This window comes from Mastacembelus armatus, chromosome 6 (assembly GCF_900324485.2).
Source record: "Mastacembelus armatus chromosome 6, fMasArm1.2, whole genome shotgun sequence".
NCBI lineage: Eukaryota > Metazoa > Chordata > Actinopteri > Synbranchiformes > Mastacembelidae > Mastacembelus > Mastacembelus armatus.
The window spans coordinates 21,600,529-21,625,564 of record NC_046638.1 but is presented as its reverse complement, the minus strand read 5'-3'; the positions used below and the strand labels follow the sequence as shown (position 1 = coordinate 21,625,564).

General features: G+C 38.0%; 1 protein-coding gene across 2 annotated transcripts; it reads left to right on the top strand.

The window, feature by feature from the left end:
* Window positions 1-213: 213 nt before the first annotated feature.
* Window positions 214-24,560, top strand: pdhx (pyruvate dehydrogenase complex component X). Of its 2 annotated transcripts, XM_026312084.1 has the most exons (12): window positions 230-366; window positions 1,756-1,836; window positions 3,924-4,007; window positions 6,070-6,170; window positions 11,000-11,199; window positions 12,080-12,178; window positions 15,856-16,021; window positions 16,331-16,478; window positions 18,397-18,455; window positions 19,754-19,912; window positions 22,708-22,772; window positions 23,652-24,560. In XM_026312084.1, exons 3-12 carry the CDS (start codon window positions 3,947-3,949, stop codon window positions 23,905-23,907), a joined length of 1,314 nt encoding a protein of 437 aa, XP_026167869.1. In that variant the 5' UTR covers window positions 230-366; window positions 1,756-1,836; window positions 3,924-3,946; the 3' UTR covers window positions 23,908-24,560. The 2 variants fall into 2 exon arrangements, with proteins under 2 accessions (XP_026167868.1, XP_026167869.1); XM_026312083.1 differs by lacking the exon at window positions 1,756-1,836 and having other exon boundaries at window positions 214-366.
* Window positions 24,561-25,036: the final 476 nt, after the last annotated feature.

The following is a 25,036-nucleotide window of genomic DNA, read 5'->3' as shown; positions in this document are numbered from 1 at the left end:
CAAAGGAGGCTCGTCTTTATTGCCTGTTCATTTATCGCGGAATTAATAACTACTACATTTCTTATTCGAAATAAATTGGTCACAATCAACAGAGACGTTCAAATGTTTTCTGGAGTTGATCGTCTTCGTTGGGTTTATTCTAATTTGTAAATATAGCAACGCCTCCCTCTCTCTCTTTGTTTTACTGTTAGGCACTTGTACGGACACGTCTCTGGACAGGGGAAGACACCATGGCGGCCTCCTTGCGTCTGGGTCGTCAAGGAATTTTGTTTGGGCTTAGATTGTCTCATTTTAATCAAAGTTTATTATCTACACAGCCCCGACAGGAGCATGTCAGACTGTTCTTTCAGTCACCGTGGACTCTGGGTCAGTGTCACAGTTTACTATAGAAAAGCTGTTGTCCTTTTCTATGCTAGCAGCTGCTGACATTCACTGTTATTATTTTCGACTTTCTTGAATGGCGTAGCATCGATTACATTAAATACACTAATTACAGTCATCTCATTAACCTTTCTGTTGTTTTTTAACTAAAGACAAAGTTGTCTCATCGCAGCCTGGATGCTGGGAGTAGCTCACTCACCGAAATCAACTTAAATTGACGTGAATTGATCTTTAAAAAGCTAAATGTTGTTTGTGTTGAGTTGGAGTCGAGTCTGGTAGTTTTGGTTAAACTGGAGAAAAACATATTCATTTTCTCACATAGCAAACCAAATCAGCCCCAATGTTGTAACATTATAGCAATGCATGGCTTTCTCTTTATGAGCCGAAATTAATCGATTAATTGATCATTTGGTTATAGATATATAACCAAATATATATATTAGTGTAAGTACATCACTTGCTGCACCACTTTGCTTTAGCTAATTTATCATTTTTATTCATTTATTGGTAACATCATGACGAGTGTTTTCAATGCCAACATCCTGAAACTAAAGAAAAACATCCTGTAATTCAGCGATCACTGGTTTTGTTTTTAATACCTGTTTTTTTTTCTAATGTAATTTGTCAAAAATGTGTTTTTAAACCAATTTTGTTTTTTAATTTATTAATGTCAACCAATTATTGATTATCATAGCAGACATTTTTCACAATTTGACTTTTTAACAGAGTATAGGTAATGTGGCTGCATTTCATTTGCAATGCATTTTGTCTTACCCCGACATATGCATATTGGAGTGCAGTCATCAATAATTAATGTGTGAAAAGGGTCCGTTATGTCTGGGATTATGATGAGGCTGCACTGAGCAGTTAGGGTGGATGATGTTGATGTGGTTCAAGGCAGTTAATTTAGTCATTTCTCCTGCCATCTTCTGTGGTCATGTTAACTCCAACAAGGCAGAATTTTACTCCAATGTTACGTAAAGTGCGAAAGATGTAGATCAGTAACCACAATCAAGTTGCAAATCATTAGGCAATTGCACAGAAACTCCTTATAGCAGAAAATGTTAGTATTCTCATACAGTTTTCTGTTTCAATTATAAAGGATCAGTCATGAACAGCTTGGTATGGATTCGATAGTCGTCACAGAAATAGGCACAGACATGGAGTTTGGGACAGACGTAGCTGTTGAAAGAAATAGTAGTTTAATGTGGGAGCAATGTTGACAACCCAAAGACTAGTATGGGCGTTTGATAGAGTTTCTCTTTGCTGTGTCATTTATTGATTAATGATAGACTAAAAATATTCTGCTTTTTTATTGTCGTGGTTACTGTAGTTACCTGAAATTCCTTACTTACAGTAGACTTGCCCTGGCAGGCAAAGCACAAGTATAACTGACTCCGTTCCAGACAGGAAACCAGCACAACAGCACAAGCTCAGAACTGGCACACCTAAATGGTGTAGATGTCCTTGATGTTATTACTGACACCTGTGTTTTTCCTGTTATGACATGTCATACAAACTACACTGCCTCTTCACAGTTCACAGTATATATAGCACTCTTAAGACACACACATACACATCCCAAGCCAAAAAATAAGTATACATTTTCAACAGTTTGAGTCAATCTTAATATATTTATGAGAAGAGAGTTAGCAGTGTGTGAATGTGTGGCACAGATCAAACTTCATATGCACTCTCAAAAATACATAGACATATTCTAGTATTTACCAGGTGGTTGTGCTATTCATTGTCAGACAAGAAAATGCAATGTATTAAGTAACAGAAGACTAGTGTAATATGAGCTTTCTGTGATACACTCTCATGTTTGTGAGTTTGCCAAGCAGCCATTAGGTGGCAGCAGCACACAACATGATCTACAATTATGAGGCAAATGCAGAAAGCATTACTTTTGATTTGATATCATAAACAAGAAACTCCTCACATACTTTGATGTGTGATTGCATCAGTTTTTACTTAACTTTAGTTGATTTTTATATATATGCGCGTGTGTGTGTGTGTGCATGTGTATTGATCTGTTGCGGTAGACTATATTGGATTTTGGTATTTTGGACTAGTAAGTGTTTGCACTGAAAATACAGATACCTCAAAATTCCATTTTGATTTTATATTTCTTCTAGTAAATATATTTAGTTTCTTTTTTGAATATTCCCTCAGATCAGCCGACCTCCAGCTTCTTGAGGTACCAAAAACGAGGAGGAAGCTCCGTGGAGATAGAGCTTTCTCTATTGCTGCCCCAAGGCTGTGGAACAATTTGCCTTTGAACATAAGACAAGCCCCTACATTAGCTATGTTCAAAGTACAACTTAAAACCTATTTGTATACTCAAGCCTTTGGAACGGCGTGATGGAGTGATCATGGATTGTTTTATTGTTTTTATTTTTTTTAAAAACTTTTAACTTACTCTTAAAATTCTTATTCATGTATGTGTGTGTATGTGTGTATATATGTATAACAAAGACAAAACAAAGAATTTACATATATATATGTATATATATATATACATATATGTAAATTCTTTGTTTTGGTGTACGGCACTTTGTGTCAGCTCTTGCTGTTTATAAAGCGCCTTATAAATAAAAGTATTATTATTATTATTATTATTAATGTGCTTAGGTTGTTTGTCTCTATGTGACTAGTGACCTGTCCAGGGTGGACCCCTGCCTTTCACCCAAAGAGAGCTGGGATAGGCTCCAGCAGATCCCTGTGACCCTGATTAGGAATAAGTGGGTATAGATAATGGATGGATGGATGTTTGGGTCACATCCACTTAAAAAAAAAAATTAATTAATTAAAAAAGCTTAAAAGACAAATGTCTATACTTGAGCAGTTCACTGAGCTAATAGGAAACCCCAAAAACAGGTGTTCCTTTAGGTCTGAGCAATAAACAAGACCATTGTTTCTTTAGCCTACATTCAGATCAGTTGTGGTAAAGTGGTGATCCTTCTTGGAACAGCTTGGAGAGTCAGTGTCAAACACAGTGCTTGTCAGTAATTTGAACCCTGGCCTTCTGAGTGGCCACAGCTGGAGAGAGTGGGGGTCTATGATGGTACCTCAAAGGCCTGCAAGAGAACAAGCAGCCTTGAAGGCTCTGGTGCTAAGTGAGCCACCAGCTTGCTTTTGTCTCTTCCTGTGCTCTAATGCCAAGCAAAACATTCTGAACTCCCTAAAACCTTGTTGCAGCCAAACACTGCTACTTGTGCTAGTTGATTTATTTTGATATTTGCATAGCCTAGTTGAAATACCTCAGCACAGAAAGATTCTGAATGCAGTTTCTACAAAAATATTTCTTCTAAGCCTGATAACCCCTGACATTGCTACCATCTATCCATTATCAGAGACCTGGCATAAACCCATACAAGCACAGGGAGAACATGCAAACTCCACACACAAAGGTCACTGACAGGTTGTGAACCCAGGTCCTTCTTGTTGTGAGGCAACATTGCCAACCATTCATCCACCACACTGCCCACATTGCTACTGCCTCCATGAAAATGATATGATGTTCTCCTTCTGTCCTGTAGGTGTCAGCCCACTCAAAGTGCAGATGCCTGCTCTTTCCCCAACCATGGAGGAGGGCAATATTGTCAAATGGCTGAAGAAGGAAGGTAGGACACAAGTCTTCATTTGCTGGCTCTCATTTCCCCACTCCTCTGCACCTCTGCTAACTAGCCTGTTAAAATTATAGCATAGCATAATGTGTTATCCAAAGGGACAGATGCTCTCCACTGTATGTTTTTCTCCTCTCTGCTACCTAAATCTGAATGCACCCTAGCAGTTCTCATGGCTATTATTTTCATAATAACACAGCCTACATCTGCACTCATTACACCAGAAAGGTCAGCATTTCTTTCTCCTACAATCATGGGCAAATAGCAGCACCAATAATTTACCCAGCGACATCACTTTGCTCTGTGAGGCAGAGGTCTGAGCAGTGGAGCACCGTAGGGCCTGTTAGCAAACTGACTCAAGGAAATATGGCTGTAACTATTCTTCCTTGCTTAGCAACTCTGCTCAGGCAGGCAGCTTAGCCACACGTTCATTTATCTTGAGGAGCACACTGAATGCTGATTGGCTGTTCTGTTGTGTTGCCATGTGCTAGTGTGAGTTGGGGTAGTGTGTGTGTGTGTGTGTGTGTGTGTGTAAGTGACAAAGAGAATAAAGGAATGATACATTATCAGTGGAGGAAACAATGTTTTCTACTCCAAATTCATTATATGGTTTTAAAAGAGCTTACAAAAACGCTTATTTTATACAACGATAATGATTGATAGATTGATTAGTTGTTCTGCAGCCAAATTTTGTATAAAAGTGATTTTTTTAATAGCACTGAAGTAGTTTTCTAGCTTCCTGAAATAGACTTTAATGTAAAAAAAAAAAAAAAGCCATCTGTCTGAAATGATAAAAGAAATTGTCAGCATTTTTGTCAAAACAATCTCAGCATTTTGCTTTATTAAATTTCATTAGTGCATGTAAGGTGTGTTAACATAGCTCTGGCATGCAGAACTATGTAATCTAAGTATGTTTTTTGTATTTTAGTCTGTTAAGAGTAGAATAATAATAGATGGGTCAGAGGGGATAAAGGTTGGAGTCCCATGTCTAATCTTTAGAATTGCATATTGTGCCTAACCCCTGGGGTCATATGTCTTAAAGCCTCCTACAAATCCAACCTTTATTCCACTACTGCTTATTCTCAGGGGCTCTAACATCAGTACTCTCTGTGCTCCTTCAACCTTCCTATCACTCGTTCCAATCTTCTCATCAGTTTACCTTCCATGTTCCACCACTGTGTAGCATTTTCTGCCAGCAGATAGAAATATGACCAAGGATAACCCTTGACCTTTGTCTCTTATAGTTTAACCTTATCCCCACATCTTAACAGATGTACCTAGGTCATAAGGAGGATTAATTTATACTCTACCACGTCTTTACTGCCTCTATGAAATAGATCAACTGCTAGTGCCAAAACCTTGAAATGAACAAGGGCATGATGATAGAAGGTAACCAGAAAATTCTTTAACTCTAATTATCTTTTGTAAAACTTATACTGTAAATCTGACAGTGGTCGTTTTCTTCCACTATTCTTTATATCCAAGGAGAGAGTAAGGTCTATTTGTCTGTGTATTTCTCCATTAGAACCCCATTTCAGTTTTTGCACAGGTATAGCTTAAAATTTATACACCGGTATGAGCATGGAGGAAAGAGCCAGTGGTTCTTAATTGCCACACACTGTCATTGCTAAGCAGGTGGTAATATATTCCAGCTCTCCCCTGTAGTAGACTAGTGATTATCTGTAGATAGGCAAAGATCTCTGTTTTTATCAGACATGTTACATTTCTGTATCTCTGATTAGGCTCTTTGTTTGATGTGTTGGCCCAAGCCAGTGCAGATATTTTCCCACACAACCTTTTTTTTGTCACTTCAGTTGAATTCTTTCATTTTTATGGCACATCTTAATCTTAATTGTTCCCAGCATGTGCGAAGCCTCAGCAAAAGAGACGTTGTTTTGAACATGCTGTTGATAATGAGTCACACATTTCCAGTCACACCAGAAATGAATCACTTAACCGTCTTCTTAATTAAAAGGTGGTTTGGCAATTGGGTGCTTAAAATCCAAATAAATGTTGTATTTTATATTGAAAGCTCTCTGCTGTGTGTTTATTTCTGCAGGTGAGGCAGTGTCAGCAGGCGATGGCCTTTGTGAGATTGAGACAGACAAGGCTGTTGTTACCATGGAATCTAATGATGACGGTATCTTGGCAAAAATCTTAGTGAGTAAAACCACACAAAATAATAGAATAATTAAAGAAGAGAATGTATAATTTGCAAATACGTGCATATTTAAATGCTGTGTATATACATGTATTGACACCGGGATATGGGTTTGTGATTTTGATGGCATTATTTAATGTAATCAGTTTTCAGTCCTGATATTTTGCTGTCAAATCAGTGACTAGCAGTAGTTATGGTCATGTTTTTTTTAAATGCGTTCATAGTCACATAGAACATACTCCTGTTAGTATTTGTCTGTGAATCATTTGGGGTCCTTTCACTGCTTTTGCTAATTGGATACGCTTGTTAAATCTGCTTCCCCTACAAAATGACAGCAATGCGTCTTCACTGACAAATATTTCTCTCCTTCCATCCCACCACTGTGCTGTTGGTTGTTGAATTTTTAATAGGCTGCCAAGGACAGTGATTAGTTTTCTTTCATTAGTGCTCCGCCACATGTTCTTCCCCCTGAATGAGACATTAAGATGTTTTTAACTTCCTGTGCTTTTTTAACAATGATGATGCACAAGAAGGTGAAGGTCATTTTGCCAGATGTAAGTTCACCATCAGCTTCAACTTAAGCTTCAGCTTTCCTCTTTTAAAAAGTGACAAATGACAGTCATGTGTTGTTACACTTGTCCAATGTATACACAAGAACACAAACCTGGCTCCAACCTGGCTCCATGTCACGTTGTATTGTGTAATTATGCAATATGTTCTCTGGCTGTGTAATTTTGGACATGTTCACATGCTGGTGATGCCTGAGTGGAGCAGTTGTCTGTTTGTACAACCTGAACCAAATTAAAAAAAAAACAAACAGCCAGTCTGCACCAGCATGTTGCTGCTGCACTTCACAAATGTGCGCCCAGTTACATTGTCTATGAAGAAAACACACTGTGTTCTCATAAGTAGTCTTACACATAAGTGCCCACATTAAATTACTTAATCAGAGGCTTGATTGCCAATTATAAACCATGTAGGCTTACATCTCATTTTTCCTGCCGTTCACCTCACTTCCATTATTCTACATTCCATTACTCCACCCTTGCCGCAACTACTGTGGGGATGAAGTAGTTTCCATAGCAACCAGCCAAGAATTGGGGGTAGGGTCTTTAGAGCTGAAGTCGGCAGAGAAAGATGGTCTGCATTAGATAAACCCCCTAGCTGTCTCTCTCTTTCACTCTGTCTCTGTGGCAGAGAGTAAATATAGTTAATATGAAAAGCAGCAGCAATGGGCAAAATACACCTCCCTTAGATGCCAGAGCCAATGTTGAATCTACTTTGTCTGGGACAGATTACCTTAGCTCTTAGTGGTGTAATAGTGGCTATACAAGCACCCAGTAGGTTTCTAATTTAGGGGCTAATAATTAATAATTACTTGCCTGTGGCCAAATGCCTAGATGAAGAACTTCCTCTGCTCCACAGGGGTTATTTATGAGAGGTCAAGCACTGCTTTGGCTCTCTACCAATTTCCAGCCAAGACTCTTGGGACTGAGGGAATGGAGGGTAGATTCTGCTCAAATTGGGATGTGGAAGTAGCAGCACCAGCACCAAGAACACCTATTACTGTACCTCATCATGCTCTTACTACCTTGACCTGAGAACTTCAATCTGAAAATATTCCTAGGATGTAGTCAATCACATCTTGCCGCAATTAAGACATATATGTCTGCAGATACATAGATGCACATAACTCTTCTGTGTTCAGATGTAAATAAAGATATATGCTACTGACCATAAATATGAATATCAGTCCAGAAGTTGACTAATAAATAGCTTACAATGTAGTTCAATGTGGATGGTTTGGTGACTTTTATAATGGATTACATGGCAGAAAGGATTACTGCACAGATATATGAATACAGTAGATGAAGATATCTAACACATTCTGTGGTGGTAACTTGTCAGTTTCACATTTATCATTCCCTTCCCCTCTCCCCTCTCCACTCTCCATCACCATACATGCTGTCATCCAAGAGATCAATTTAAAACGCCAGCAGCTATGTGTCCTCTAAGTCAATTGTGTAAATCAGTTTCTAACCTTATAGCATTCATAGGTCAAATGGCTGAAAAGTATGTGGCACAGAATATCCAATTCCAGAACAATTTCAAAATGAGAGTAGATGTTGGCAGAAAAGCTGAACTGAATTGGTTTACAGTCTGTAATTCTTTAAGACACAAGCAGTGTGTTAGTGGTGATGGATTGCTCAAAAGGAATCAGTTGATTTCAGAGTGGTGACTTTTATGTTGTCTTTGTGTCTTTATTTGTGAGATTCATTGCCCTGGACCTGCAGATCGTTGCTGTTAAGATGAAGGATGCTCTGTAATCGTCTGAAATATCTGTCATGCTCTGTTGCTGTGTCACTGTTTCAACACGATCTCTCTTTTTTTCTAAATCAATCTTCCTTTTACAAATAAACTATACTCACTACACCACCTTTCACTTTATGCTGTCTGACCATGAGCAGATGCCTGCTATGTAGAAATCATAGATTTACAGCTACACTCTCCATTTATCTGACGGTGCTAAAATGAATGTTAATGACTATGAAGGCTAATCTTGTTGCAACCAGACTGTTTAGATTGTCAGAGGGGCTTATATGGTTGTATGAAAACACTTAGGTGATAAGTAGGTTAAACCTCTTAAGTAGTCTAGTCTGACGTTGTAAAATAATTAGCTTTGCTGCTGGGTTCGCGCTGGGCTCTGTCTGAAATCTTGTTATACTTTCCACAGTGAAAATGTTAGTGAAAAGAAAAAAGCTAAAGACTGACTGAGGATAACAGACACTATTTCTTCATGTTCATCAACCTGTTTATATTTGCGCTTTGGAGAAATGATGGCTGCGATGGCGTGACATGAAGATCAGAGATCACATATTGATCAGTTATCAGAAGTGCTCACCTACACAACTAAATTAATTGCATTAAGTTTCAAATTTAGTTACAAAATTGAAAAAAAATATATTCTGAACCCAAATCTGTGGTTTAGGGTTATGACATAACAAATCCCTCAAAAAGTGTGTGCCAATCCAAACATGAATACAGAAGGGTTGTGGAAATTAATTGGTTTTCTTAAGACAGGATTTTACTATCTTCTCCTCTGGCAGCACTTTTATGCAGAAGTGAAGTCACTGTGGCAAAACACAGCAAACCACTATTTGAACCACTGCAAAAGGCCTCATTTACACTTCACATAGGTTTTGCTTCCATTTGATGGCAGTGTTGAGCCCCAAACCACCACCACAGAATCTTAAGCATCTGTCTGTGCAGTTACCAACTATGCATGCTCTATACAATGAATGTCATTTTCCCCTTTAGAAACCACAGTAAAATGTGCCCACGTCAAATAAAGAAACACATCCAATCAGTCAGTTTGAGAATTTGGTAGGTTGACTCTGGGAGGCTGGAGAGGGGAATGGCTGCAAACAGCACTGAACACAGACAGTCAGCTGCAAAAACAGCAATAAATTTACAAGATTACTTGCACTAGAAGGCACCATTCTCTTTGGCTTCGTTTTTGATATAAATGGACTTCAAAAAATATTCAACCCCTTCACTTTTTACATGCTCCACTGTGTTATAGATTTAATTTTAAATGGATAAAATTTTATAAAGCTTGTAGTGTCCCCTGTCTCAAAGGGGTAATCACTGCCAACGGGGGTTCTACAAAATGCGAGTCTCAGTTTGTGTTTTTTATCTTTATTTTTTGTTTGTTTGTTTTAAATTAAAAAAAAATGTCAGGAATAATTTTGTGGATATTGATGAATTTCTTTTATACAAACATAAATAATGTGCTGAAAGCGAACCCACTGAATGCTCATAAACTCAACCAGAATTATATGTTCTGTCATTTATACACTGATCTTGTCTCTCTTGTTCTTTGATTCTTCTTTGATTTGATCTCTTGTTCTTTGGTGGCTGTTAATATGCACATGCTGTTGTGCACATGGATACTGCAGTGAATGTGTTTGGTATTTTATGAATACTTTACCTTAAGGTTTTTCTCTTTTTTTAACATGAATATGTTTTTCAGCGTGAAGCATTTTGTAGCTGACCATTAAACTGCATCTGTGTATTAATTTTAATTTAATTATTATTTAAGTTGGCTATCAAAAGCTGTCTTTGTATATTTAACTCCATAACCTTGGTCTAGAGTGAACAAAACTATAAAAATGCAGCCTTTTTCTACCAGTGAGTACAGGTGTTGATATATTCTGCTGTTCTCTCAAATTAGGTCGATATGATTATTGGGATTCTAGACACTTTGTTCATTTTTGGTGGGTCTTCTATTCGTCCTCCTCTTCTCCATGTATCGACAACACCTTTAAGAGACGGCTCACTAAGCGGATACCTTTTGAAAAGAGAAGTACAGCAGCCCAACCTATTGTATTGTGACTGGCCTTTCACTTAGACTGATCAATACTGACTGATGAACAACACCTTGCACACCTTGGGGAGCGTAGCAAAAGGCTTGCAGTGGATTTTGATTACTCTGTAACAAGATAGAGAATCAATGGCTGACAGTTTAAACAGCAAAGAAACACATCCATTCCACTCCAAAAATCTATTCCAGCAGTCATTTTTTGTATGGCATGTCAAGTTAATAGATGTGGAAAATACAGTGATTAAAAATTGATGAGAATGAAAAGGCAGTGACATTTTTCCTCTTATAATGGTTCTCATTAGGGTTATGTGTTCAACAACTACTGATCAACTTCATTGTCACCTGCTCTTCATGTATTATATTACTCTCAGTTATAAGGTGACTGAACCCATTTTGCTATGGTCCCTCCTCACTGTATAAATGCCCCTCTCACCCTCTTTACAGATGGAGGAGGGCAGCCGCAATGTGCGTCTTGGTACTCCAATTGCCCTCATGGTCGAGGAAGGGCAGGACTGGAAGGAGGTTGAGATCCCCCCTCCAGATGCTGCAGCTGTTACGCCTGTTACGCAGGCAGTGGCTGCCCCAGTTGTACCTTCTGCTGCTCCATTTTCACCTCCTCTACCAAAACCAGTCATATCAGGAGTGTGAGTATAGATATGTCCTCAGTGAATCGAAGTCTGTAGTTTTACTTTCCCACCTAATGTGGACTAATGTGGTCACAGCATCTGGGTAGCAGTGGTTGTCAACACCAAGACTAAACTGAATTTAAATGTGTTTTTTTTTTTTTTAAATTTCAGGTCTGAACAGAGAAAGATCCTCTGTTTGTATTTTAAAATGTGTGAAATCCTACCTACCCCTCTTTACACAACAAACTGTCCTGTGGAAAGCAAAAAGGCTGCCATAGACAAACAGAGATTGTTTGTTATGCAAACATTTTAAGATGAGCCCACCACACATTAACATTTACACCTTGGCTACATTGGCTCTACAGGGGCGGAAAATGGAAAGTTGATGTGTTATGCCACATTCAGAGAAACTTTCTCTGTCCATGAAAAAAACTCATTCATTCACGTGGACGTGTGGGCACAGTATCACAGGGGAGTCCACCAAAATGATGCAATGTCATATGGGGAAAAAAAGTTGACATGACATCACCTGACAAGGTGCTGAATCAACCAATCATGGCAAGCACACATAGCCTGTGAATTATTTTGTAAAGTCAATACTGGATTTCTCCTGTTTACTGTACCTTGAGATCATAACCAGAGGTGTACAATCTTGTCTGATTATCACAAACAACTGTGTTGTGTTTTGGTGTCTAATGAGATTTAGGCACTCAGAATTATTACTCCATCTGACCTCAAATCACTGTATCATGAAACATACACAAAAATACAGAAATGTCCTTTGTTTTAATTGACCATCAGAATTGATGTTAGGGCCCTAAAGCAAAGTCATAGTTTGAAACTTGAACCAGATTTATTGCATAATATTATAACACTCACACTCACTTTTTTGGTCTAGGTTACGTCTTAGCCCAGCAGCAAGACACATCCTGGATACCCATGGCATAGACGCAAAATTGGCCACACCCACCGGACCAAGAGGACTTATTACCAAGGAGTGAGTATGGATGAACGTTTCATAGTGAAAATGTTTTGTCAATATTTATTTTCTTTCTATGTCATAAATTTTAATTATGGTGGTTGTAAGCTGTAAGAACTATTAAAATTAATTAATAAAACATTACAGCCCTTAAATTCATTCTACTTTAGCCCATTAACACACATATTAACTCTCTGTGGCCTTTTAACACACGCGGCATCTATATTAATAACTCAAAAAATTGACTGCTTAAGAATGGTTAGAAATACGTTTTTAGCTTTTTTTATTTGGTATATTTTGAAGTTGGATGTGAAACTGATCTCTAATAGAACTACTATGGCGAACATTAAAGATGAAAACCTTATTCTCATTTTGGAAATGGTCTAGTTTAATTATTTATACAGGATGTAATGTGTCAGCACTAGGTGCTTGTTTATCACCGTAATACACCTAAGGGCACAGACTGGAAGGGACCCCTCATCACCATGATAGTATCTCCAATGGGGAGAGATTGTAATCACACTAAGGCAGGTCATAGTTACAGTCTAGGCAATGACTATGAAAATAAAAAAAAAATAATATGACTTAGTGATGTTCAAGATTTAAGGTGCTATAATCTTTTTTATGAGATCAATTGCCAATACACAAAGCTGCAAACACACACACACACTTGTTTATTTTCATACCTATTGGGCACTTTACATTGACATACCTCTAACATACCAAGTTTGTGGAGGCTTACCCTAACCATAATTTCTTGCCTTTTTGATTAACTACAGGCTGACACCATCTGACACTGACGTATGACTGACTCACCTTACTATTTAATTTCTCACTGACTTGAACATATTTATTTTATAATAATAATGTAATAATAATAAATATTATTATTATTACATTATTGTTTCTTGTTGTTGTAAATGTACATTATTATTTTTGTTAGAGGAATCAATAAAGTGTTACCTAATCTAATATAACCCTTTATGGATTTACATAATGGGGACTGTTTAAGTTGCTTCAGGTCCCCACAGTTGGAGAAATATCACACACACACACACAGCTGTAATGTGTACCTGCTGTCAGTAGGGACCTGACTAAATGCTCTTGTTACCCACCTAACACCCTGATGGGGAATCTCATTAGGCAACTTCAGTTGCCATAGAAACCCAGTCTCTAGACTCCGCTGGTGACCATAGTAACACAGACCATATGTTTTTGCAGATGTATGTCTTTGGTTTATGTAGCTCAATGTGTATTTCTCCTTTATTTTCAAACATTGTGAGGAATGGTAACTCCTGAAAATTTAGCAAAGACATTCTTTTTAAGGCATGGCTTTTTTTCTTGTTTAACCAATTTGCAATAAACTTTTTTTGTCTGAAGCCTGGTGCCAAATTTGAATGTCTTGCTGCCAACAGAAAAAATTAAAAATCAAAACATATGATAATAACTTTACTACAGTGCACAGTATGATGAAAGCACTTTTGAGAGAAGACATTTTCTTTGGAATAGAGCACTAATTAATTGTCTAGATTGATAAACACCAGCATGCTCTGTTCTTCATGGGTGTCACCATGATCTCCAGGTTTTGAAGTTTAAATTGTTTAATTAGAAATGGGTTTTATTTATATCCCAGTGACTTCATTTGACATGATTGCTCCTTTACCTCTCTTTGATTTGCATGAATGACTTTCCAGTTCACTTACTGGTTAATTAGTCTACAGACAGGAACAAGGCAGTGGAAAGTACTGTGGGGGATGAAATACTGCCTGCAAAAAGGTCTAAGAAATGCCACTGTGTCTCTTTGTCAGTTGGCCTTCCTGCATTGAGGGGAAATGATAATTCTCTCACAGGTGAGACAATCAATGGCTAGTCTGCAAGCTTTAGAAATCATTGGCCAGACCTTGGCCAGTGAATTTACTACAAGCTGACATAAGAGGATGTTTTTTGGAATTGTGTCTTTTGCCTTTGACTTACAGCCAGTGTCTTTAGAAAACTTTGTATTTTTCAGTAGGCAACAAAGACTCTTAGCATTATAAAAAGTCAAAGCCACACTGTCGTGTTTTCGCCTTACACAATTGACAGTGCATTTCGTCAGATTCCCCAAGGTGTTAATTTGGACCCATTTTCCCTTCTTTTTTTCTGTCTAGATGAGTCAAGGTTTAGTAGTATGGTTTTTAACTCTCTGTTCAACATAGTCTTTTTCACACTAGACTCATTGTCAGCCATAATTGTTTCTTTAAATTGCTCCATGTAAATTTTTTATTTGAACTTGAGTTCATACATTGCATCTCTTACTGAGAATGAAAAAGGCATGCTACACACCAGTACTGTGGAGGACTTTTTGACTCAAGCACCCTTCCCCCCTTTTGTGTGTGTGTGTGTGTGTGTGTGTGTGTGTGTGTGTGTGCGCGTGCGTGCGTGTGTGTGTATTGGTATGTATGTATGTATGTATGTATCATGTTTTTACTGCACTGTGGGGAATCCTGTTTACTTAATGACAGGTGGGGACTCTGCTTCCTGAGGGACAAAATTCAGGCCCACATAATGGAAATTACTCAATTTCAAAGGGATTTATAGGTGAGTTGAGGGTTAGGTTAAGGTTAGGCTTAGGGTTAGGGAGGTAGTGGTTATGGTTAAGGTTTGGGTGAGTCTCCAGGAAATGAATGTATGTCAATATAATGTACCCATGAGAAATGGAAATACGTTTTGGGTGTGTGTGCACGCTTGTAAGTGTGTGCATGCACCTCATTGCCTTTTTAATATTGTCAAAAGAGTCACTCTCTCTGGCTTTCAGAGACTCCTTTGCCTTGGTTGTCAGTAGGGGTTGGTGTGCCAACCAGCTACACAAAAATGTATCTATGGTGTCATAGACAAAAGGATAGATGCATGTGGGAAAGTGGAACCAAACGCAGTGAATGGGAAACACTGAGCTTCAAGCAGACACACATGATAGTTTCACCTCCCACAACACACCAAGGTATTTAATTTTTAGTGCCTTAAGAGAAAGCTGTCATATGAAAAGCAGTTATGTCCATAGCTCACTTCACAAGTGGGAAAGATATTGAATAAATATGTGCACCTGATCGTGGGTGTGGTCGTGACTAGCAAATGATGCTCATGACCCATCTACCAGAGGATAACCTCACATTTTAAAGTTAAAAGTCTCTACCAGGCATGAAATAGGATAGGTAATAGCAATGGCATACTGGTGTATATGTGTACAGTGTACATGATGAATATATCATCTTATCAAGGTATAATATTTGCTAAAGATCTGAGCCAGTACTGCAGTGTGTTTATTGTCAAAGCAGGTTCAGCTGTGTAAAGTGCTTTAAGTTCAGACATAATTATTCTTTTTTTATGCCTTTATGCACCTCTACTTCTCTTCTATATCCATAATAGGAAATATCACTTGTCCTGGTCTTATGCCAAAGTTTCTCCTGTTTTCTTTGTGATGACAAACAGAACATTGCATAAAGTATGCCTCTCTGTACAATAACACAGTGAAATCTGTACACTGGCATTACTGTTCTTATGTTCATCACAAAGGCAGATGTATCATCAGAAAATGGGCAGCTGTGTTTGGATTTCTGGTCAGTCTTGTCATAGAATAACATGATAATCAGATTTTATTGTCTAACAGTTTTAAAATGACTATAAAAATTGACAATGTTTGACTTTTTTTTTTCACACAGAGATGCATTGAATCTCTTAAAGATGTCTCCTGCGCCTAAAGCGACCCCAGCCCCATCTGCCCCAGCTCCCCCTAGGCCTGTTCGCACCCCAGCAGCTACCCCTCCACCTCCAGGCAGCAGACCCAACATCCCTCCTCTCTCAGTTCCAGGGAAACCAGAATCACTGGTGAGCTCAGCTTTTACCTTCTGATCTGTTTTCTCTGTCACTCTTTCTATCTCACAAACACACCTTGGTGTAAGGTTTGTGATAGTTTGTGACCATGGTTTGGGCTGTATTCTGTTCCATATTATAAGAGTGTGTATGCTGTGAAATGCAAGTAACTGATATCAAAGCACAGGTCTATAAATAATCAGATACACAAATTTTTTTGACCATTACTCTTTCTTTTCCTCCATCTTTCCCTCTGTCTTTCTTAAAATGCCCCTTTCTCTTGTTCAATTATTTACGTCCAACTTCCAATCATGTTCTCCTCAGGGCACTTTCACAGAGATTCCAGCCTCAAATGTCCGCCGTGTCATTGCTCAAAGACTAACCCAATCGAAGACCACCATCCCCCATGCATATGCCTCCATTGACTGTGACATGGCTGCTGTCATGCAGCTGCGGAAAGATTTGGCCAAAGGTAAAAACACATTTTCTGTCATTTCTTTTTTTTTTTTTTTTTGAATGCCAGTTAGTGTCATGTCTTTAAGTGAATCTCGGACAACAACATCCGGAATTAAACATTTACATGAAATTTATTTATTGAGATCTTTGAAACATCCATATCTCATAATGATTAGTTTCGCTGTTTCGTCGCATATCAAAACACACGTCTGATCTTATCTTGCCTAAACACCCACAGCTGGTCACACACGTATCTCTAAATTATGATTCTCACATTTGATAGAATGGCTTTTGACTTGAAATGACTTACTCAGCGTAAGAAAGTGAATTGCAGAAAATTCAGACAAAATCTAATGAAAAATGGAAGGTGTTTTCATGTATAACAGCGAGGTTTAATAAGTGTAGTTGTTCCTTTGTGCTTATAGGACAGTAAAGTGCTATACCAGAGTAATAATTCCTCTCTGGTGTCATTGTTTCAAATGGATTCACTGTTGGCTCTTTGATATGCCCTGTGTGGTAGATAACAGTATTCAACTGTTCATTAAAAGAAGATGTTTTGAGGGAGATGTCTGCTAGAGGAAAAGAGTGCTATCCATTCATAGAGTATTAGTAAGACAGATACTGTCTGGATACAGCAAGCCTGATTGAGCTTGAATAAGAAATGAAATACTAGCAGGGCATTTTCTCTGTGTTTTGGCAAGCTGCTCTTTTACCTTCTCAGCTTCACATCCTGCCCTAGCAACTGTTATTGAGCAAACCACAGCGTTTTGTGCAACACTCATCTCTTTCTGTGTGTCTCTGTATCTGTGTGTGTGTGTACTTGTACTTCTATCTTTATGAGTACCATTTTGAGCATATTTCTATCAAAGTGAAGACATTTTGCCAAAGTGAGGACATGTTTGAGGGTTAAGATTTGTTTTAGGGTTAGGGTTGGGCATTTAGTTGTGATGGTTAGGGTAAGGGTCTAGGGAATGTATCATGTCTGAGTGTCCTCACACAGATAGAAATACAAGTGTTTGTGTGTGTGTTTAATGTGAAAGGAGGTTTCATGTCAAAATATTTATCACTAACATCTACTTTTCCTGGATTGCTCCAACGTAGCCTAGCCAATGCTTACTTTTGTCCATTTGTCATGTTAAAGTTGGAAGAGTACTTTGTTAGTTTTATATTTTTAAACATTTAGTTTAGTGCATTATTATGTAAATTGAGTATTTAGCTCAGCTTTGCCGAGCTGTCGAACAAACTGTAAAATCTGTCTTGGTCCTGTCTGTGTGGTGGAGGAAATAGAACGGCCATTCCAGACCTATTAGCGAAGTTGTGTGTGTATGAGGGATTATCTCTCCGGTTGTTTTTGTGGACACTCATTGTACAGGAGCAGCGCGATTTCACGGTTAGCTCGTTAATCATACTGCCCACAGCGTTCATGAGTCCCTGATACAGCACTAATGGACACTAGTAAAAGTTGGCAGCAATGCCAGGCCAAACTCGCTTGGCCTGTTGGTGTCACACAGGGTGGGGGTTCAGAGCAAATGTTGCTGCCTGAGTCATATAGAGGGGGCCTGATTCTGGTCAGCTGGAAGACACATCAAGATTTAGGATTTTTTTTTTTTCCCCAAGTGGGGGTGTAGTATCAGTCATTTAAAAATGTAATGAAAGCTGATATTAGCTACATGCAAATATTTCCTATTTAGAGATTGCCCATAACCAAGCTGCTTTGTGCATTATCAATTTTTGCAGATCTTGTACAGAATCCATACCATTACGGTGATTATGGTCAGCTGTTATCATGTAACATTTTTGGCTCCACCTAGAAAATTAGGGCCAACTCTTATTAGCTGTGCAGCCATCTCATAATGCCAGTTATTGTAATGAGCAATTATGGCTGTCATTAAAGCTTGAGAGTGGTTCCCATATTGTCTTCTTTGTCCTTACAGAACAAATCAAAGTGTCTGTTAATGATTTTATCATCAAGGCAGCTGCTGTAACGCTTAAAGTAAGTATTATTTTAGTGTAATTTATTCCAATAACGTGTAATTTTGTTGTTTTTTTCATCCTTTAACAGTGTGAAATCTCCTGTGTAACTTACTTTCAACAATGTTTTATGTATTTCGGTGCTTAAAAAAGTCCATTGAGACATACACATACTATAGTTCATACAGTAAATGTTCTCAGAGGCAGCGGTAATCACTGTTGTCCTTGTTTACTTATTGATGTGGTGAATCAGCTGGTAGCAATAGTCTTGCGATTACGATAAGAGACTAAAAACAGACTCTTAGTTCATTTTGTTCTCTTTTCTGGCAGTTTACAGAAATTCTGATGGAAAGCACAAGCCACCAGTCTCCCTTAGCAGTTAAAAAAACACAAATTGGCATACAAATATTTTGTTAACCACATTTTATTTAAACTAACATTTGGTTGATTGTTGATTTGAGGAAATGCTTTGAGGGAAATAAAGCTAAAATATGTTAATTTTGTCATTCCATTCAGAAATATGTCAGCAGAATCTGATAAGAACAGCATTGTCTCTGCTTCAGTGAATGTGTCAGTCTTATGCATTTACATGTCACAGCTGGATGTTTCACCCTACAGACATGTATGAAGCACTGCAGGTCAAGCAGCAGCAGCTGAAAATCAAATGTTTAAAATTCCCAGTTAAAGCATCACAAGGCTGTGAATTTCCCTGCTGTGGGACTGATAAAGGTTTATCTTGTACTCCAGACACTATTCTATTGTTACAGTATCTCACATGACCAAAACACATCTTTGGATTGGCTTCTGCACCAAACTGAGATGTGGGATTTGTTTATGTAAAACTGTCAAAGCTACTCTCCCTGAGTTGACCTATGTACATCAAGAAGTGGCATCTGTGGCCAATTTTGTTTCACTTTTTTTTAAAAACTGTTGTGTACTAGTACATGTTCTGAAAACTTTTATTTAGAGTAAACTATTTCTGACTTTCATCAACATCATAGTGATTCAAAATCCTTTTATTTATCCAGAGATACAAACGGCTTTTTTTTTTTTTTTTTTGGATACAGTAAATCTGCTTTTAGATTTGCTATCCTGATTAAAATGTATGTATTGCTTTGAACATTATAGGTTCATATGCATTCGACAGGCCATATTATAAAAATAGCCTGTTTTTGACTTGACTTGAGTGTGTTTACTTTGACACACGTGCAAACTGCATGGAAGCACTGTGTCACCAAGATTTTGCATTCATTTATATCTAGTTATTTGTCCCTGTTAAAACAAAAAATGTCTGTGCTGATTACTGACTCTGTATTCTAGGAAATGCCAGAAGTGAATATGACCTGGTCTGGTGATGGACCCTGTGCACTCGATTCAATACATATTTCAATTGCAGTGGCGACTGATAAAGGTCTCATTACTCCCATCATCAGGGATGCTGCTAACAAAGGAGTCCAGGAGATTGCAGCTAATGCTAAGGTAAGAATCACAGGGTAAGAGAAATTAAAGCCATTACAAATGATCATGTTGTAATGTGTTATCAGGTAGCCTTGTTGTGACAGTTGTCTCATAAAGCCTTCTTTAGTTTTTTCCTTTGCTGTTGGTAGATTACAACTTCAAGCTGTTTGGGTGTTTATTGTTACACTTAAGAGAACACATGGAGTTTTGCTGTTGACAGGACAGTACATTAGAATAAGGGAGTAATAATAGAACATCACTAAGTTGTTATTTTTTCTGTTCATCAGTTCATGTAGAGTAAAAATAACATAAGTCAACTGAATAGGTCCGTAGATCACTAATTAGACTGGGAGTAGTTAGATTTTTGGGTTGTTAAGTTGCAGGTCTCAGCTGTCAATTACCACAGATGGACTACAAAGCAGCAATAGTCTGCTCTTTCACCTGCTCACAGTCAGCAGCTGGGCACAGACATTGATTCACAAACACACAAATATAGTCTCAAAATTTGATATGCAGACAGACACATTCTTGGTGATTGGTCACTCATTCTGACCCATTAAAGAGACTCACACAGATGAAGATGAATGTGTCAGCATTACAGTAATAAATGTACTGTTTCCCACCAGCCTGGACCAGATCTAATGAGCTTCCAAATGCTCAAGGTCCATATTAATGCATACTGCATTTATGTTAAGGTATTATTTTGATTCAGAAGCTATTAGCAGCAAAGCATGGAAGACTCATGAATGTTTCCATAAAAGACAGAGCAGTGTTGTCAAAGTGGAAGACTGCATGACTGTGAAATCTTGCAACTCAACACACTTGTGCTTTACCATAAGTGTTAGCAAAACAAGCTGTGAAAATGGTGCTTCAGTGGTAAAATATTGTGTTGCCTCAGTAGGTGATTAGTATATTTACAGTAATCAAGTATTTCATAACATCTTGACCTAAGTTGTACAATTTACATTTCCAACTCATTATAACAAGTCAAAGTGATTCTTATAACATATACTGTTTGAGCAATTATGGTGTTACAGTGTAGCACCAAATATTTTATAAATACAATATGTTGTAATATTGCCTTGTTTGATTGAACCTATCTTCACTCTGTCAAGCTGCTTTTTATTATCGCTTGCCGTCTTTATATCCCTTCTTGTGGTAAGTTGTTATAGACTTATAGACACCTACAATAGAATAAACAATTAATATATAAATAATAAAAATTCAGTATTTCATTATTTTGCCATTTCTGAGTGGCCTTTGTTGTTAGTCCATCACACTATGAACAGTGTCTAGTTTCTGTGGAAGTTTGTCATCAATCTGTCCAAATATCTTTGAGAAGCCAAATGTAGATATACCTTAGATTGGACGTTCAGAGAACTGGAAATCATGTGGTCACTTTCTTTGTCTGTCACTTCTCACTTCTGAAATGCAGCGTTGTTAACATTAGTTTGTACCCTGTGATGAACACAAAGGATAAAAGTTGCAGTTTTTGTTATCTTAAACAATTTTGAATACTTGTAATGTCTGTTAGTACTTAGAGATGAAATAAAGATTATTATTACATACCAACTGCACAATAGTACACAATAGCTGCTATAAACCATAGAAACTAACACTACCAGAAATATCGGTCCATTTAAGCTTTCAAAATGCGCTTTGCCTCCCACTGCTATTCAGTTTAGTTATGCTGCTGTGTTGAGTTGAATCTACATTTGTTTTTATTGGACCCAAATTAAAAACAGCATGGGGTTTTGGTTAAGTATAGAGAGGTCACTGCTGGGTTTTGATATGATGGAGTGGAACTTATTTTATTCAATTTTTAATTCAATTCAATATAATTTGTATAGCACCAAATCACAATGAAATAATCTCAAGACACTCTACATAGAAATCCATCAAATCCCTTATAAGCAGCACTTGGCAACAGTGGAGAAGAAAAACTCTTCTTTAACAGAAGAAACCTCCGGCAGAACTGGGCTCAGCTCAGGTAGCCATCTGACTCGACCAATTGAGGTGAGAGGATAGAGGAGAAAGAAAAGAGCAACAAGAAACAACAAATAAACATTCTGCAGGTCGGTGGGGTCAGTAACTGCACATCAGTAATATACAGAGAGAGAGAACACAGAGAGAGCACAAACAACAGGAGACAGTTCCAAGAGTGGTGTAGTGATTCTGTCTGCAAGGTCTGAAGTATAACACAGAGTCTGTAGAGTGTTCCATAGATTCACTGGCATCATTGCAAAAGTCAAGTGGACCATCACAACTCATACTTACAGAGGAAAAAATGCAGTAATGTCTCACCTTTGGCCAACTCAATTCAATTCTGGATGTTTCTTCATTTTGGAAATGCATCATCTGATAATTGAATCATTTTCCTGAACATGATATTTGAAAATGTGACCTTGGTAGCCTTACATGAAAATTATTCAGAGGTATAGAAATGTAACTAAAATGCTTTCAACAATTTGGGTGAATTACTTTAGATAAGGTGACTAGTTAGTATAGACCATGTTGGTAGATTGAAATATGTCAATAACTTTTCGATTGATTGCAATCAAATATTTTCAGATTTTCATCGTCCTCAGCAGTGTCCACATATACTTGATGGACAAGCATTAAATTTTGTTCAGATATTCATGGTGTTGTGATCCAGTATTGTGTATGCTCAGGATCTCTGATCATATCCTTAGTGTGTTTGTGATGATTTGGAAATTTGCTTTGTTTTGTATGTTACATGGTGTACTATTTATACAGTGTATATGTCCTGGATCCTCTCTAGTAACATGACATATTCTAACATATTTCTTGTATAGGCTTTGGCCCAAAAGGCTCGAGATGGGAAACTTCTACCTGAGGAGTACCAGGGAGGCTCATTCAGGTAAACCCAAGTCACACATTATCTCTTAGATACAGAAGCATGTGGAGAATCATTACATTATAAAACTGAATGTCATTCTCCAGCCCTTCCTCTTCAGTTATTAGTGTAACTGCCAATTTGCTAAATTCAATAAATAGACTTATGTATGGGTGGGAACAGAGGTTTTTCCTTTCCAGTTCAGTGATAAGATCATCATAAATTTCCACTGTTATGACTTAAATCTAGTTTTACTAAGACTCAGTATATTATGCTTATTCTACATTTCATGTGAGCCTCAACAGAATCTGGTCTTGGGTGACAAGGGCCATCACTTACTGTGCCATCAATTGCAGAAAAGTGTTAGTGAGGGCTTTTCAACTCATTAGAATTAATGGTGTCATTAGGCATAAATGGGGTTTCTGTGTCAGGAAGGAGCAATGAATTCCTATAGAGATGCAGCCATCTTTGTCCTCCTGAGGACGTGTGTGCGCACGTTTGTATCCTTCTTCTATTCGTTTTTCCATTCCCCTGAGTTTGAATTCTTATTAAGGCAAACAGCAATCTGCCTTCAGGTTAGTGCTACTCACCATATACAACATTTAGGGAGTAGTTTGGAGGTTAGTACTGCTGTATAAATGTTTGTTGATCGGCCTTCTTTTTTGTAAAATAAGGTTATATATATTTATACAGTTAATTCAACCTTTTGTTTTTTATACACTCACTTTAATCAGTAGTGCTCTTTTTTGGATCAAGGAGCTGGTTTTAAAACAACCATTATGTCTGCTTAGTTAATTTTTATGCATTTTCTCCCTTGCTGAGCTTGACTAATGATGTAATATATTTTCTCTCTCTTCCCATTCCTCTCTCCCTTCTGTCTTACTCCATTTCTTTGTGTTGCAGTATATCTAACCTAGGGATGTTCGGTATCAGTGGCTTCAGTGCTGTGATCAACCCTCCTCAGGCATGTATCCTCGCCGTTGGGACCTCCAGGGCTGAGCTGCGACTGTGCGAGGATGACCAGACCCTGCGCACCCAGCAGCTGATGACAGTTACTCTGTCCAGTGACGGCAGACTAGTCGATGACGAATTAGCCTCGCGGTTTCTCGATAAATTCCGTACCAACCTAGAACAACCACAATGCATGATTATAGCCTGAAAAATAAAAAAAATGTCTGTATAAAAGTGACTGGAAAGCCAAAGCAGGAAACACCTGCATGACAAAGCCTGTTTCATACTTCCTAGAGCAGGAAGCTGTTAAATAGTAGATTGTCGTTTGTGCTTGGCTAGAGGTTATAAAGTAGTCTTATGCTTAAACTTTGGATTGTGTAAAACTTCTGACAGATAATCACCAGGCTTTGTGATGGAGGTGTTGAGGTGGGCTTCTACTGGAGTGGTAGACGTGGAGCTGCCAAGATAGAAGTGGTATTACAGGATGTGTCCCACATACTGTAATACTGGTGGTTGTTGCAGATCAAGTTCTGTTTTGCGGTTCCAGTGCATCTACTCTGTGTTACCGTTAACACATGCAAATGTTCCATGGGACTATAAAACTTCCTGTGTGCATTCGATATTTATCAGTGGCTATGTACTTTCCAATAAGGAAAGCCGCATAGCGTTTCCCATTGTTACAAAACTCAAACTGAATTTGAGAATTGAATTATTTGTTAATGTTAATATATTGTAAATTATTTAAAATATTTACTGTGCCATCCCTAAAAAACTGATCATTTAGGTCCAAATGTATACAGTTTCAACCAGTTAGGTTTTGGTGTCTTTAGGTGCCAATAAAACACACTGTTCAACCTTCAAGGCTGTGCACCTCATTAAACATGTTTCTCCCCACCTTCGTGATGTAGCAAAGCTGCTAGGGAAACCATGGGGGGGGGGGGGTGCGTGCGTGCGTGCGTGCGTGCGTGCACGCATGTTTGTCTGTCACTTTATATTTAATCAGAATCTAAAGAGATTGCATAATAACTTTTTTATTGAAGCCAATTATGATAATTTGCTGGGCAGAGCGTAGAGGTCAGTCTCTGCTGGCAGATGTTTATCTTTGCTGTAAGCATTGGCAGAACGGATATTTGCATACAGTATGTGTCAGCAGAAGTCTCTCCTAGAAGAGTGTAAGAATATTGTTTCAGACGATTATTATGGAGGTTACTCAGGTGATGAAAGACTTTCTTTTGTCTCAAGCTTTGATTTACATTAAAGTATCTAGAAATTAGAAAGTGCTTTTGCTTCAAGACACATGAATTCAAGGCTTTTATTTATGTTCAGCATTGTCTGGT